At 41.6% G+C, this 16,252-nt stretch overlaps 1 protein-coding gene across 2 annotated transcripts in view; it reads left to right on the plus strand.

Moving 5' to 3' along the window:
• Positions 1 to 25: 25 nt before the first annotated feature.
• Positions 26 to 16,252, plus strand: part of ADARB2 (adenosine deaminase RNA specific B2 (inactive)) — a 400,959-nt gene continuing 384,732 nt past the window's right edge. For both annotated transcript variants that reach the window (XM_019628648.1, XM_019628649.1), the window contains exon 1: positions 26 to 451. In XM_019628648.1, coding sequence (XP_019484193.1) covers positions 352 to 451 — 100 coding nt within the window. In that variant the 5' untranslated portion in view covers positions 26 to 351. The remainder of the gene's footprint in view (positions 452 to 16,252) is intronic.

Raw genomic sequence — 16,252 nt, forward strand, 5'->3', positions numbered from 1 at the left:
TGGAAGCCCTGCATTTGGAGCCCAGACCCGGAGAGGCCGCCGCCGGGAGGAAAGTGGAGAGCCCAGACCGCCCGCTGGGCGCGCCTTTCCTTCCCGCCCCGCGGGTTCCTGGAGCGGTGGGCACCCAGGCTCCGATCACAGGCTTGCAGCCCAGCTGGAAACAAGTGACAGGACAATTGGAGAGACAGGGAGGGAGGGGGGCCGCGGGAGTGCTCGGTCCTAAAAAGTGAGCCTGCTCCCTGATTTGCAGAAGCAGAGCGTTTAGCAGAGGCGGCAGCCGCGGCGGGAGCAGGAAAGGCGAAACTGGTTAAGAAAGGATTCCTGCCCTGCTCTACTTCCCGAGCCTCAGCCATGGCATCGGTGTTGGGGACCAGCAGAGGGTCCGGAGGGCTGAGTAGTCAACTCAGATGCAAGTCAAAGAGGCGTCGGAGACGGAGGTCCAAGAGGAAAGGTAAGGACCTGGTGCCGGGTGCCGGCTACGGGGTGCCCTGCAAACTCTCCTGCGATCTGTGGGCTCCGCGATTTCCCGCGGCTCCCCTGTAGGTTGCTGATGGGGCGTCAGAGCAGAGCGCTCCGAGTTCAGACCCCTTTGCAAACAGTCAGAGGCTTCGGCCAGCCCAGAGGGGACAGTGAACAGATCAGAGGGCTCAGCAGAGTGTTGGCTAGGAGTCAGTGCTGAGGAGAGGGGTAGGGGACTGGCCGTTCTTTTGACTAGAGGTTGGGTCCCTCCTGGTCACTCCTCGGCCATCCGTGCTGCCTCTGACCCTCTGAGAGGCAACATTAGCACACGGTGCCAAAGGAAACAGTCACTTATGCCAGCATCCCTAAAAACGAGGGATGAGAGACCTCATGCCAGCTTTCCCGTCCAAATTGTCATGGAGGAGGAGTGGGCAACACCCTGCCAGCCGCCTCCCCAAACTGGCTGACAGTTTCTACTGTGTGTGCTTCTGTTGTTTTGTAAACACTGGGATCAACTGCGAGCATGGGCTTGTCCAGGAGAAATAAGTGGAAATTAATACATAAAAAGAGAAATAGGCATTATAGCTTGTTAGTGGGGAAAACTACAAAGCAGAAAAGGAGAAGCAACAGCCGATGACAGGTTGCTGCTGACACCCTGTTGTGTTGGTGCCTGGTTACTGGTCTTCTTGCTGTCAGACTCCCTGAAGTCAGCAGCCCCAACCCCAGCCCAGGGCTTCCTTCCACAGAGGTGCTGATGGAAAACCAGCCACAGCTCCTTCTCCAGAGGCCATGTGTTAAAATGTCCACACAGCCCGTGTGTGCACCCTGCAAGGGTAACAAGTCTCCCGGTGCCACCTGCTCTGCCCGCAGAAGGGCTGCTGACAGACAGCTCCTTGTCAGGGGTCTGCAGGAGAAAGTTCAGTTCTTACATGATTTGAAAAGTGTTGCCTTTTTTAGAAAGTGAATACAAAGCCATAAAGAACAGATGGAAAGACACCACTGTAACAAACCAGGTTTTCCATTTTTTCTAGGGCAGGAGGCCTCGTTAGGTAGGGCTGTGTCTAAGTCCTCCCCGGAGAATGTCACTTCTGTAGTGGCCAATGATAAGTTTGTGCCCCATCTTTTCCTAACTGCTCCCAAACAGCCCTCAAGTCCTTGAGGACTTCTCCCAATAATAGAAATTAGCTAGACACTTTGAAGATATAAATGCCAATATGAAACAATCGCTAATTATGATTGCATGTCAGGACCTCAGGGAGCCCAGCAGCAAGTTCCTTGAGAGGTGTCAGAGCCCTTGGTTTACAAGCGAGGGATGTAGTAATCCTCGTTAACTCTGGAGCTCATGAAACGAATGTCGGCCGGCTGTTCACTTTGCGATCTGAAATTCTCATTTTCAAACAGATCTGTTAAGGTCTTTCCAAAATCACACAAACAGAAAGTGACATCGATATTGACAAAAATCGCAAAATTTAATGAGTGTAACTTTGAAAAGAGGCAAAAGGAAACATGATCTGATGTACTTCAAGTCTTTATGCTCCCCAATATTTTTAAGTCTCTTTAAATATTTTAAAGACTGATCATATTTCACAATAAAGCAATCTATAGAAATAAAATATAAACTGATGGACATGGGTGCCTTTCTCCAAATTTATTTTTCTTACTTTTAAATGTCAGTCATACCAGCTTAGGAAGCATTCAATTTGGGAAAGAAAAATAAGAAATCTGGAGGAAGACTTCATTGGCTATAAACTTAACTATAACAATTCCCATTAAAATTTTTATGTGAAAAATTGCTGTGTTTTGGTTACTTTGGATATACTAAGTCTCTTAATTTTCATAGCCAGAAATGAGTGGGGAAGGGTAACCAGGAGCGTGCACTAATTTCTATTACTCAGAGATGTACGTGCGGGGTGACTGCTGACTGCTAGCTTGGGAGGGGAGTCAAATCAAACTGCAAAATACTTACTTTTTAGGAAAAAGTGAACAACATAAATATAAGCAGTCAACTTAAAAGGAGACATAGCAATTATGGGACAGTCAGTTGACATTCACATTTTCCTGGGAGCATAGTGGTGTATAAAATATAAGCCTAGTGATTACAGGGGCTGGGTGTTGTTTTCGTCTTCCATCAGCACAATGGTGAATTCAAACTATGTTTTACTACTCATGACTCTTAACAACAGTAATTGAATAGAATAGTCTCAGCCTTTACGCGGGTCTAACATTAGAACTCTCCTGTATCACAATTTGGAATCCAGGTGTGTGTGGATGCTGGCTAAGGAGTTTCAGTAAGGCCCCCTGGAGCACCGAGGGAAACCACGCTGAGCACACCCCACGGGCTCCTGCGATGCGGGAACAGATGCCTGAGAAATGAACGTTAGGCTTTCTTGCCAGTGGTATTTCTTTTACCACCTATTCTAATGAACAAGAGTCAGCGTTGAAGGTTCAGGGGAACCCTCAGTTTCCAGTGCTGCGAAATGCTATCAGCTTTCTGCATGCGTACTCCAAAAGTGGCTTTGGCAGGATCTTTTTATTACTCTTTTTATTGTCAAGATAATCTATGGGCTCTGAAATGAAAAACTCGGTAGCTACAGCTTAAGTGTAGAATTGATGCAATACGTTCATTATTAATAAGTATGAGCCATCACCTTGGAAGTGAAGTATTTTCCCGTCCTGGGTAGTCCTCAGTCATCACACCACACAGGAAGCGGCATAGTCCAAAAAAATCCAAAATAGAAATAAAAATAAAAATGGAAAAACTTCTTAAGTAGCCAGAACTTGCATTTCTCTCTCAGACAAACTTTAGGGAAGACAGTCAAAAGGAACCTCACCCACCCACCAATTGAGTCCCTTCTGTTAGCTTATTGGGACCTGGTTCTGTACCATTTCTGCATTTTCTCTGTGTGATATTTTTCATTGGGACTTGCTTTTAGACATTATTGATGAACGATTTACATTTTCTGTGCAAATGAGAAATGTCAAGATTTGGCTTTTGTATATGAGAAAACCAGGCAGCTAAAAAATAACCTGAAAAGGACAAGGAAACCATCTCATTTTTCTACATGTGGTTAAGGAACGTCCGCCATGTAACGTGTGAAAGCCACGTCAGTTTATTCTGCTCCTGTTTCATTCAGAGACTTCCAACAAATGCTAGCAGTGCTGGTAGTTAGACTTGTCTGCTCCCTGCCCTCCCTGTGCCCACAGAGCTCCGTCCTCATGGACAATCTGGAAACACTGCTGTTTCTGGGGGATTCACGCACAGCCACCTTGACGCTGTGTGGTTAGATTAGTCTGCCATTATTTGAAAAGAACTGAACCTATGGATATTATAGAAGGTGTATATTTTAACCCAAAATCACCAAAGTAAAGATTTAAGGTTCTTTAAATTAGTATCAGCTCCAACAGGCAGAACAAGGGGCAATACTCATCAAAACAGTGTCGTCTATGAGGAGAAAACATTTAAAATGTCATCAATTAATCTCTGAACCATTGCATGGTAATATGTCTGAAGAATTTCATAAGTGTGTTTTTAATTATTAACATAGTACATATATTCTGTTTCATATTTGTTGTTGTTTCTTTTATGCGTTTAGTGTTCCTAAAAAAAAGCTATATATTAGCATGAAATGCATTCTGTAAATAACAAATGTATTTAATATTTGATCCATTAGCATATATAATGTGTAAAATGACTGAAGTTTCTGGAATTTTTTTAAAATTGTTCTTTTAATGCAAACACGTTAGGAAATGGATTGGGAACTAAGCCAGAATCAGCTGGTTCCACGAGGTAAGCAGGAGGAGAGGGTTTTAAGTGCATCAATCACTGAAATTGAGAGAGAGAGAGAGAGAGAGAGAGAGAGAGAGAGAAGGAACTTTAGAGAACTATTTGAAATGTTGCATAAACAATCATCTGTGAGTCTGTCTAATTGAGCTTGGGCATCGGCACATGTCTTTTCTTTTTTATTTTTAGGCATTTGACAGCAAAATAAGTTAACTCTTGAAATGTAGACCTAGTTCCAGGGTGATGGGTTATAAAGAGCTTTAGCAAGGTGAAGGTGAATTCTGCCAACACCAACCCAAGGTGCAGCCCTGGGAAAGTAAGACGAGGAGTCACGGGAAAGAGGGAGATGGGCCAGGTGCTGGGCGCTGGGAAATGCACATAAAACGCTGGCAAAGGGAACAGAATGAGTGGAGCAGAGGAATAGCAGGCATGGGCTTGCTGTGAAATGAAGTTCTGTGAAAAGTTAATGGCAGTGAGGCTGTGCCAAGGACAGGTAGAGGGGCTGTGTGGCTCTGTACCCCCGGCAATGCAAACCAACATACCCGTGTGGCAGTGGGGACACAGCCACATCCCCTCACTCTGACAGCTCCGGAGGAAGGACTGGATTTAGTGATGAAATTAAATTGATTAAACCGTTTGCCACCATCTGATGGTGTAGGGCTTTCTTTTTTTCTTTCTCTTTGTAGAATTTGTGTTAGTACCTCTGGTTATGATGATCCGTGTCATAGCAGTGATCTGAGATTGTTTTGAGGGTATTAGATATGATAAGTGAATGTGAATTTAGAATAAAAATATGGAATTCATGTATCTGTATCTAAATAGTGGTGACTAGATTGTTGCACAAGTCCTGTTGCAAGCATTTTGTAAGGAAATACAGAATTAGAAAATTGTACTTCTCTGGTTTGAGGAGTGGGAAGATAATTTATGCTCTGAAAGCATCCAGTGTTCAATTTAAAAACCACACACACACACACAAACACATTTGTTGTGTATATATATGTACATATACACAGTAAGGACAGTTGAAACAGATGAACAATTTTTATATCTGCCTACTTCTTTTTCTAAAATGTAAGAAAGTGACGTTCAGTGTTTTGGGAATATGGACAGTTTGGGGCAACTCATAAAATCACAAACAATTATGCTGCCTCGTCCTTCCTCATTTAAATAGGCCCTGCACTATTACTAAAGGTAAATTAGGCTCTTCATTACTAGCAAGCACAATTTCTAAAAGGTTACATTTCCACATGGTAAGCAGGATTTTAAAAGCACTTATTACAGCCATTTCAAAACTAAAAAATAACAACAAAGCCAATGATTAGTGACGTGTGGAGAGCAGGAAGTCCTTCACAAACACCCAAACTACTGAGTGTCAGCACTGTCCAGGTGGTCATACATTACAAGAACAGCTCCATAGCGAGCGCGGCCTGAGGTGCGGCAGAGGACCCCAACCACGGCATCCGTGTCTGTATCCAGCATGACCCCAAATTAACCCAATCTTTTCAATGAGATGTTTTTCCTCCACTGAAATACCGAAATGCATGACATTAAGTACTCGATTATGCAAAGAGAATTGCTTATTCCTAGCCGTTAATATATTATAATTCATTTACGAATGTATCCCTATCAAATAAAGGGATGTTAATTTCAAAAAGAAGGGGAGAAAGTCTGTTTAGTTCTCTATCCAAGCGTAAATTGGATATGTTCCGGGAAAACCTTAGAGAGGAAAGGAGGCGCGTGTGGAAATGTAACAAGGAACGCTGTCATGCTTGCAAGTGTGACTGTCTTAGTGCAGTTAGTAAACTTCTGTTTACAAGGAGTGGGGCCCGGCTGCTGCGTCTGACTCCGTGACTGACTGTGTTAAATCATCAGCATCACAGCAAATGTGGCTCTTAGAGACCTGAGTCTCCTGCAAATTTGTGAGTGAATTTAATTTTCCAGGAAACACATCAAAGAATTAGCAACCTAGAGATGGATATGTTTGCTTTTTTAAAAAGTCTTAATTTTCCCCAAAATAAACATGGCCGCTTGCAAAGACAGACGTTTTTTCAGAAGACTGATAAATATTTGAAAATAAAGAGTTAACTGCAGTGCCTGGGCCTCTCCATACACTGTGGCTATTTAGCCATCTTTTATTCTAGTTACAGGTACTCAGTTTGAAGGGCAGCAAAATAATTTCATTTTATTATTTTATTGATGGGGAATGAATACAATTAGTATCTGGTTTTTGGTGACAAAGTGGCTAGTAAATGTCATCTTTGTGTCATAAAATACACACACGTATACATAGATAATACAAATTCACTATCATCTGTTTTAAATTATGAAAATTACCAATAGTTAATGTTAACATTTTTTAAATCTCAAAAAATAGCAAGCAGGTAATGTAAATTTTGTATTCATATTAAAGAGGGAATTTTATGCTTGATTTAGAAATAGTGCCCATAAATGGAACATCTATATAAACAATGCAAGATAGCATTTAGGTTTAAGGTGGGCACGACTTAGAATATCAAGCTCAGGTGACTTTTACATTTTAGGTAATTTCTTTGGAATGCCTAGTACGTGAAATCTTAGGAGCTTTTGTTAGCCGTGTCCCCTTGACATAACAGGGTGGAGGTGGCTGGCAGAGCGGCTCTGGTGCTAAGAGGGCAATTAGCGTTCATGGGGCTGCTAACGCACTTCCAGCATCAGTACTCACGGCAGCCGGCTCAAGCCAAGAGGTCCAGCCCTGTGTCCACACCTTGTACGATCAGACTCTCCCAACGGTTAGGGAGAAGTCAGCAGTGGAGACAAAAGGTGGAGTACCACAGGCATTACTTCCAGTGTTAATACCTGCTCGCCTTAGCTAAAATCCCGTTACCTCCATCCCACCAGGCACTTTATAACAGTGCCCGCAGAGAACTATTTATAAAGGTGTCTTTCTTTTGGTTGCTGTGGCTTCACCATTATTTATTTATTATAATAAATAAAAGGCATATTGCTTGGGTTATATTAGTAAGCCCTCTTTTCTGGAGGCCCCTACTCAGCAAAGTGAGTCTTACACCTCAGCCATCGGTCAACTCTTCCAGGTGATTCGCACATAAACAGAAAGCGCTCCTTTAAACACCCCAACCAGGATGCACGCTGGAGAGTTTTATAGATTTAATTAATCTTTGCCGCTCCATTTATTCGAGATGAAACCCCGGATTCTTGTTTCCTACAGCCGATAGACAGAAGACCTGCCTCATCATTCTGCAGCGTCTTCCGTGATTTCTCAAATACGTCTTGTCAATGTGGTATTAAAACAGGACGGAGGGGGGCTCAGTTCTCTGACACTGGGGAGCCAGTCACTGCTTGAAAACGCCAACCCAGTCAAATCCCTTCTACGGTTGAAAACAAACAGTAAGTGGGGGCAGTGCTGTTTCTAAGAAGCAGGCATGGGAACCGTAATAAGCTGGTTCAGAGCGTACACCCTGGACACCCATAATCGATTTTAAAACTGATTTTATCAGTCTGAATCCATCAGAAGCACAGAGATTTCCTCTCTTTAAAATGAATGCAATATTTCCTAAAAGTTTAATTGCTTTTGGAAAAGTGCAATTTAATAAACATGACAGAAACGTCAGCAAAATAGCTTCTGACCTCGTCTGCACCCTGAGTCTGGCTGGGTTCACTCACCCCTGTCCATCACAGATGCTCCACTCACATTCGGCCATTCGGCTCGTGGCTGTGGAAACAGACGTGTCCTTAAAGGAAACACACGCTCTCTTTTTATTAGACTATGTTCCGACCTGAGAGCCGAAGCAAAATGCACACAAGCTCAGACACTATCTGACATGTGCAACTAAAAATAAAAAGGAATGTTTTATAAATTTGGGTGATGAGCAAAAGGATATTAAAAAATAACACCTTTTACCATTCCTTAAGGTGGATAAAAACATACAGGGCCTTATTTAACCATGGACATAAAGATATTTTATTTGTGCTTCAACTCTAAATATTAATAATGTCAATGAAAGTCAGAAAAGGATTATCCAGATTCTAACAGAATTCTAACAGAAAGTGACTTTTTAAATTCAAAACATATAGTTCAAGGACAAATTTTTAAAATTTAAGTGAGTCCATGCTGCTGATTTTCTTTCTGAAGACGAAATAAATCTGAAATAAAAATCATTGCTACATCCCTAGGAAAAATACCAGAATAAACAGTAGCTTTTTTAAAAAAAACTTGAGTACAACAGAATGGGCAAAATACTAACCTCTGAGAGCTCTTGAGAGATACTGAACCGAGGGATGCTGTCCTCTCTGACAGTGACTCTGATGGTAGTGAGTGTGACTCCAGTCCTTACACCACCCCACGATCAGCCACTGCAGATGGAAACCTACTCAGCTCAGAGTGGAACTCAGGGAGACAGCTACTTGTTAAACACTCAGGATGGTGAGGTTAGTCATGTTAGAGCTAACACATTTGAGAGTTCATATAATTTTATGTTATCACTTGAGTTTTCTCAGTCCAATATTTTTAGGAAAGTTAAATTATAATTGGGCTTTTATATCTAGATAATGAATGGAAGTTAAGTCATTAAAATTGCATGTGTGTATTTTTTGTAGATTCCTACTACATGCATATAATATATGAGATGACAGACTCAAGATGTAAAATACATATAAGCATTTATTGAAATAATGGTTATTGTAATATTAAAAGGTTCTCTAACCCTGGAACATCAGAACTCTTATATATACTCATTTGTAGATTAACATTTAAAAATCCATGCATAGAAAAAAATCTTGACTTAAATGCCTGAGAGCTCAAACTCCTTGAGAAATAGTGAAAAAGTGACCTTGGTCTATGATCACGTGTTGTAGTACTGAGGAAAACATTAAGTGCTTCATGGTAAAAGTTCCAAAACACCGTTTTTTAAAATTTCCCTTTGTGCATATTTCACATGAAGACGCAAAATAAATCTTTTTGTCTTTGCCACTAATAAAAAATAACCTGTGCTCTTCTTACATCATAAAACAAGAGAGAAGGGATTTTGACAGCAGGAGAGGGAAGAGGAGAGAAAGACACAGACAGCAGGGGCCGGGTCAGCAGAGGCAGGGTCAGTGGGGCAGAATGACTCCCAAGTCTCTTTCTTCCTGTGCTCTGTTTAGAGTTCATCTTCCTGCGCTGTATGCTCTGTATCTTCCCAAACAGAAAGAAAAGGCTCCTGATTGAAAAGTGTGGGGCATACTACCCAATTCTGCTGTTTGCAATTTCCCCTAAACATTCTTGTGTATTCAGACAGGGGCTGTATTTGATGTGTGTAAGTTCCATTTATTCATTTGCAAATACATCTCCTCAGGTGCCTCCTATGGGCTAAGCAAGGAGCTGAGAACTGAAAAGATGCAAGAAAAACAAGTTGACAGGATCCTTTTCTCTGAGCTTAGATGGCATGTGTGGATATAAACATACACATGCAAATCAAAATAGGGACCCAAAATAAACCCCAAGACTCCCGCACAATATTAGATTCTATGGGAAACTGTTTAAAATATAAAATATCATATTTTTTACAAAATTTGATTTCTTCTGTATTTATTTTATAACTCCAAGTGAAACTCCTGTATAACAACTAAATCATTAAACTATAAACTCCTCTAGGTTTGAACATTTTATTCCTTTCACAATGTCAAAACATAATAGCTACTCAATTAAAACCCATTGAGAAAATTGATTTCTTTTTTGATACGAGAATTGCTTCAAGAAATATTGAGAATAGAACAGAAGGGAACGTTTTTCTAAAGAGAGTGTGTGCAGATCGTATGAGCTGTAGCAGTTGACATGGAACACGCAATGTGGGGATGTGCATGGGGATGACATTCATAAGCCGCCTTTGGAGTGATAACAACTGGGGACAGATGTGGCTTCTTCAGTTCTTGTTTTGTAGCATTGTCTGCAGAACTGAATGGCCACCGTTGCTCTGTGTGCGTAGTGACTTCTCAGAAATCAGCGGACAGGCTACAGCATTGTACACCATTGTGCCTGCTGGGGGCGCTAATTGTCCATTAGGTTGCAAGGTTCTAAAGGGCGTTGTCTGATTTATCTTTACGTCATTGCTGTTTGGGTTTGAATTTATTCGCTCAACAAACATGGATGGAACACCTTTATGTGTCAGCCACTGTGCTGACCAGCAGGGAGGAAACAGTGACAGAAGCTGAAAATGTCCCCTGGGAGAGACGGAAGGCACCTCCCACTTTGGCTCTGGCTGCTTCTCCGTTGTCCACGCGGAAAAGCCAGTTACAAAACACTTTCAGAAAGCACGGAGGGCACACGTCTACTGTCCACCAAGCTGACCGCACAGATGTTGGGCCCGCTCACACGTGTCTCGTTGGGTGGACGCGATGGAACCCGCAGAGCCAGACAGACCCCACGGTGCTGTCAAAACAGGCTAACAAAACAGGAGGAGGACAAACCCTAAAGAGTCGTTTAATTGAGGCTCTGCTTCAGTGTTTTCAACAAGATTCTTTCAATGAATGGAGTGCAGATCAGCAATGATGAGGCCACTCCACGAACAGCTCATGTAGCCCACAGGCAATATGAACTACAAACTAGTGAGTATTATTTACTGAGCACTTACGCTGTTCTACTCGCAAAATTCCTCTCTGCCACCATTTACTTATCATAAAGTAGGAAGTCTTTGAATTATAAGTTGTGATATACAGTTTTTCACATACATTTCGTGTGCATATACCTATGCATATATACACATAATACAGAGGGTGCCAAAAAAAGTGTATGCACATTTTAAGAAAGGAAAAAAACTGTATTAAAATTACACTGATGGTAACCACTTTGAACACCTCTTGTAATTGCAGAAGTCAAACGTGGCTTGTACTCATTTTTTGTTGTCAGTATATATTGAGTATTACAATTTTAATATAGTTTTTTCCTTTCTTAAAATGTGGTATACATTTTTGGCACTAAAATTTAGAATAAGAGGGGCTTTTTCTACCTATTAGTCTAAGTTAACTATACAAAAAAGTCTAGATAGGATATTAGTCAGCTCAGGGGCCATAGCTAAGTACCCCAGAATGGGGGACTAACACAATGGAACTTTATCATCTCACCGTCTGGAGGCCGGATGTCCCAGACCCAAGTGTGGGTGGGGTTGGTTCCTGCTGAGGCCTCTCTGCATGTAGACGGCTGTTTTGTCCCTGTGTTCTCAGATGCTCATCCCTCTGTGTGTGTCTGTATCCTGATCTCTTCTTATAAGGACATGGTTCTATTGGATTAGGGCCCACCCCAATGACCCCATTTTAATTTAGTCACCTCTTTAAAGAACCCCCACCTTCAAATGCAGTCACCTTCTGAGGTCTTGGAGGATAGGGCTTCAACATATGGACTTGGGGCACACAACTCAGCCCATAATATACAGAAAATCACAGTCCTATTCATCCTTAGAGACATTTCCTGAAAACAAAAGTGTGCTGCTCGGCTGTCAGTGCCCTCTTTCCACAAACCTCATCTCTACCTCACTAAGAGCCAGAAAATTCATAAGTTCCATTTTCATCCCCATAATATCTCCAGTATATAAACCATATATCTGTAGTGTATGAGGAATACTTGAATTGGACTAACATCACATTTGATTAAGTCCAGAAAATTTCTCTTCATTATTCTGTCACTAGCAATGCCATCTAATGGTGTGAAACTAGGTGAGTTTTATTCTGTCTTATTTCCCCTCCTTTCCCGCCCCTCTAAAAATCCCCATTTCTAGTTAAAGTAGTGTGAGCCACCATGATTCTAAGAAGGGTTACCTTCCACAGTGTAAATGGGGTGAGGATCACGTCCACCTCCCACTGACTGCTCTTTTTCCAACTGGAATAGAATCAGTTGTATACCCTATGGGTTAGGAGGTAAAAGGGATCCTGGGAAAGCATTAACTCTGTACCATCTTTGTTCCATGGATGAGGGCAGTGAGACCCAAACAGATCAGTGGCCATTTCAGAAAGCTCGATAGTGGAAGAGCCTGAACTGGACTCTAGGTCATCTGCTCTTCAGTCAGATGCTCTTGGTAACTAGGAGCCATCGCCCTGGTGTGGGATTGAACACATAGGTACAGAAAGGTTGTCATGCAAGTGCAGGTCCCTGGAAGGAGGGGACTTTCACAAACACAAACACAAAAGCAGGTGTTTTCTGGGCAAGTGGAATTCACTGCACAGAGGATACGCCTGTAGAAACATCTCAAAAGCCATGTGACCAGAACCCATAAAGCTGGGACATGGAACCAGGCTGCAGAGGGGCTCAAAGGAGAGTTCGGTGCATCCTATTCTCAGGAAGATGCTGAATAGCATGAAACCAGCTCAGAATGTCTTGTTGTTGTTGTTGTTGTTGTTGTTTTGTTATAGATTTTATTGGGGGAATTGGGGAAGGGAACAGTGTGGTAGAATTGGGGAAGGGATCATTGTGTTTTTCCAGGATCCATCAGCTCCAAGTCAAGTTGTTGCCCTTTAATCTTAGTTGAGGAGGGCACAAGCAGAATGTCTTCATGAGTGTATGTGTGCGCATGTGTTTCGTGTGTGTATGTGTTTGTGTAGATGTGTTTGCATATATGTAAACATACATACACACATATTTATATCCACTCCACTTTCATTTGCTTATGTAGTATCAGTAACTCCATTTTCTGATCCAAAGTTTGAAAAACAACCTTTGATTGTTGAACCAACTCAGATTTTAGCATCTTTGTTTTCAGATTTCTATATACATATAGTAAACTCCAAAGTAAATATTAATTGTGCACAAAGCAAAAATATTTAAAGACTACTATGAATTAAGATTAGAGGTGAGGAAATTTTAAATTCTATTTCTTCAAAAACAAGTAGGAAGAAAAGGAAGCCAGTGTGCTATACATACATAGCACCTATGTACACAACACCATTCGCAGAAAGATATGTCTCCATGAGCACATTGTTCGTTGTGATATTCAAATTAGTTAATATTCTGCAATGAAAATAAAACATATTACTCATTCAGTAAAACCCTGGATCTAAATTTGAATATTACAAAATGTTCTCTTCAGATTTAAATACATTTTTTTGGTCATTGTGCATCTGGATTTAAAATGAAAACATTTGTATGACCTTGTGTGTGTCTCTGTGTGTTTGTGTACAGGATATTTTCCATCCACTTTCATGCATAAATGATCAGTTTAATGTTCCAATTTTCTAGATTAAACCGGCTCAGACTCTATGCTGGCGATACAAAGTCAAAATCAAGTTGAAGCCACAGGTAAACATGTAGGTTCTGTTTTAAATTCACTGAATAAATGGATGAAAAGTAGATTACAGAAACAAATTTGGGTAGAGAAAAGTCAAATAGGACATCTGAACTCACCATATGCTGATGATCCTGGAAGTGTCAACTTTAAAACAAAACAGTTAAATAATGAGACCCTTCTGAGAAAACACTGTGCTCCCAAACAGAACAAAAGGGTATTGACAGTAAGGAGAATACATGCAACTCATCGCACACAAATTGACCAAAATTGCTCTTCCCATCTGTTCAAAATCGTCTTTATAAAATCATTTTACATAAACATACACAGGTAGGATTTCTGAGTTTTTTAAATTCCTTTGTAAACAAGTCACCGATTCTCAGTGATGTTTTATTTATAATGGGCCACTGAATCTTCATCCCTTATGTCCAGAAATGAGAGTGGGAGAGTCCCTAGTGCTGAACTCAGAGAGGACTGAATTGGGCAGATATCTTTAGACCCCTCATAGTCAATGTCATGGAGTGCAGGTAGCTCCAGACCCAGAGCAGGGTCCAGGGGAGAGCTGAAGGTGGATCAGGGTACACACTCCATCGTTTTCTGGAGATGGAGGGACACCTGGGGCATGCAGCCCAGTCCCACAATGTTATATGTAGGACTCAGGTCCCACAGGACAGTCAGGATTTTGGCATCACTGGGCTTCTGTGAACTCCCCGCCGATGGGGTAAGTGCAGGAAATTCTTTATGTGTAAAAATGCCTTCCAGCTCCCTATTGATTTACAGTAGAAGTTGCTCCGAATCTCAGCGACTTACAGTGCCTGTGTGAGTGGGTATGAGTGGGGCTGTGTGTGCCTTTGCGTTCCAGGTCACCAGGATGAAGACAGCAGAGCCAGGGCGCTTCGTGTGAATATCTTTCCAGATGAGTGAATGCATGGGCAAATTTAGAATATACTCTGATAATAAGCTAAGGTTTTTCAAGCTTATTTTTAATACTTGTTCTCTCTGAATACTTTTATGTCATCATTAACATTTGTTTGGTCTTCAAACACTCAGTAAACTTTCACCTCTCGCAGTATTTTGCTTCATTTCCTTCTCTTTGTTGCCTTATTTTTTTTAAGTGACTTTAATTCTTTACGCAAGTTAAATAATAATGAATCAATTACTGTACCGCTTAGTGTTTCTGCTGGGTTTCTTTGAGCTGAAGACAGAAATCTTACATTTGAAACTTAAGTTTGTTCATGAGTCTCCAACTTTTCATCCAAACGAGTACTGATTTTGCTTTTAGCTATGATAATTGTGTTCTTTATAAAGTTTCACAATGGAATTGTATTTTTGGAATCATTTCATCAAAATGTTGGGAAAATCAAATGGACGCTTTTCAGTGTAGACCCACCGAAGGAAAAGTAATGAATGCCTTAAACTTTTGGTAACTTTGCAAATAGAACCATCTATCCTGAGCAAATACTATCAAGTTAACCATGCATATTGAAAGTTTGAAAAAGAATGATAATACACTTCATCTACTTGTCTTTCGCAACTATTCCCTCTTCCTTCTCACTGTTGTATTAGCTGCTGTCCCAAAATTTGCTTTAAGTGGACAGTCAAGCCTTCACCACCTGTTTCTTAAATAGGGGAATCGCTTGCCGGGGGAGTGCAGGGTCCACGCGTAGTGTGGGGTTAATTAGAAACGATGTCCCACTTCTCTCTCCTAAGCATCCTGACTCAGACAGTTAATCAAACAGCCACATGCCCCAGAAAGTATGGAACAAAACAATATTATTATTATTCCCCTAAGTACTCCCCCCACCCCAAGACATCTTCCCTCCTTCGTTACATTTTCCCAAGCTATGTTACCCATACATTTGTGGGCATGGTGTTCCTGCTTTATGTTTTTCTAATTCTCATTAAAATATGATACAGCATTTAATTGTTTCGTGTTTTTCATGTACCACCTGAAATCCACCCTTAGTCTGCATACATGTTGGGGGAGCCTGCAGCCATTTCTAAGGCAGGTCTCACCGTGGGATGAGAGCCGAGAGCCAGTCCAGTGAGCCAGGCCTTCAGAGAGTAGCTCACAGCTCAGGGTGCAGGAGCCCAAGGATGCTCAGCTACCCCCAAACCCCAGAGCTGCCTTGTCGCAGCCCCCTGCCGCCTGACACAAAAGGCTCCAGCAGCTACACATCAACCCACCACACGCCCATGCAGATGTTGTCACTGCCCCAAATCGCTGAGAAATGAGGCCAGTCTGTGCCTGCAAATGAGAGAAGCTCAGGTTTCCCACATGCAAAGCCAAAACCAAAGGAACACAAACGAACAGAACCAAACCCAAGCAGGGGCACAGGAAACATTGCTTTGTGAAACCTGTGCCCTGTTCCCTATCTTATCTGAAAAGAGAAAGGACCTGAACAGGATGGAGTGTGTTTCACAAATCACACTCGTTACGCTATAATATTTTGTAAGTGTTCTCAATCCTGGTGTGGATTAGGAAAACAGAGATATATGTTATTGTTACCCAAGGAATGTGTGAACTTTAGGGTTATTTCCTGGACTTTTTAAAAATGATTACATTTTATTGAAATCTTCTGTACAGCAGGTCCTTGAAACATACTCAAATTTGTGAATCTTAAACCTGCCAGTACTTCTAGAGCAGGTCACTTTTCCCCTGGAACAGAGTGAAGTAAAATGACCAAATCCAGTTCTACACAACATGCAAGATGCATCTGGTTGTTCTTTGTTCATTTTTAGTTTTGGAACGTTTTGATTTATATAA

The sequence above is a fragment of the Hipposideros armiger genome, unplaced genomic scaffold (genome assembly GCF_001890085.2).
Source record: "Hipposideros armiger isolate ML-2016 unplaced genomic scaffold, ASM189008v1 scaffold_801, whole genome shotgun sequence".
In the NCBI taxonomy this organism is placed as follows: Eukaryota; Metazoa; Chordata; class Mammalia; order Chiroptera; family Hipposideridae; genus Hipposideros; species Hipposideros armiger.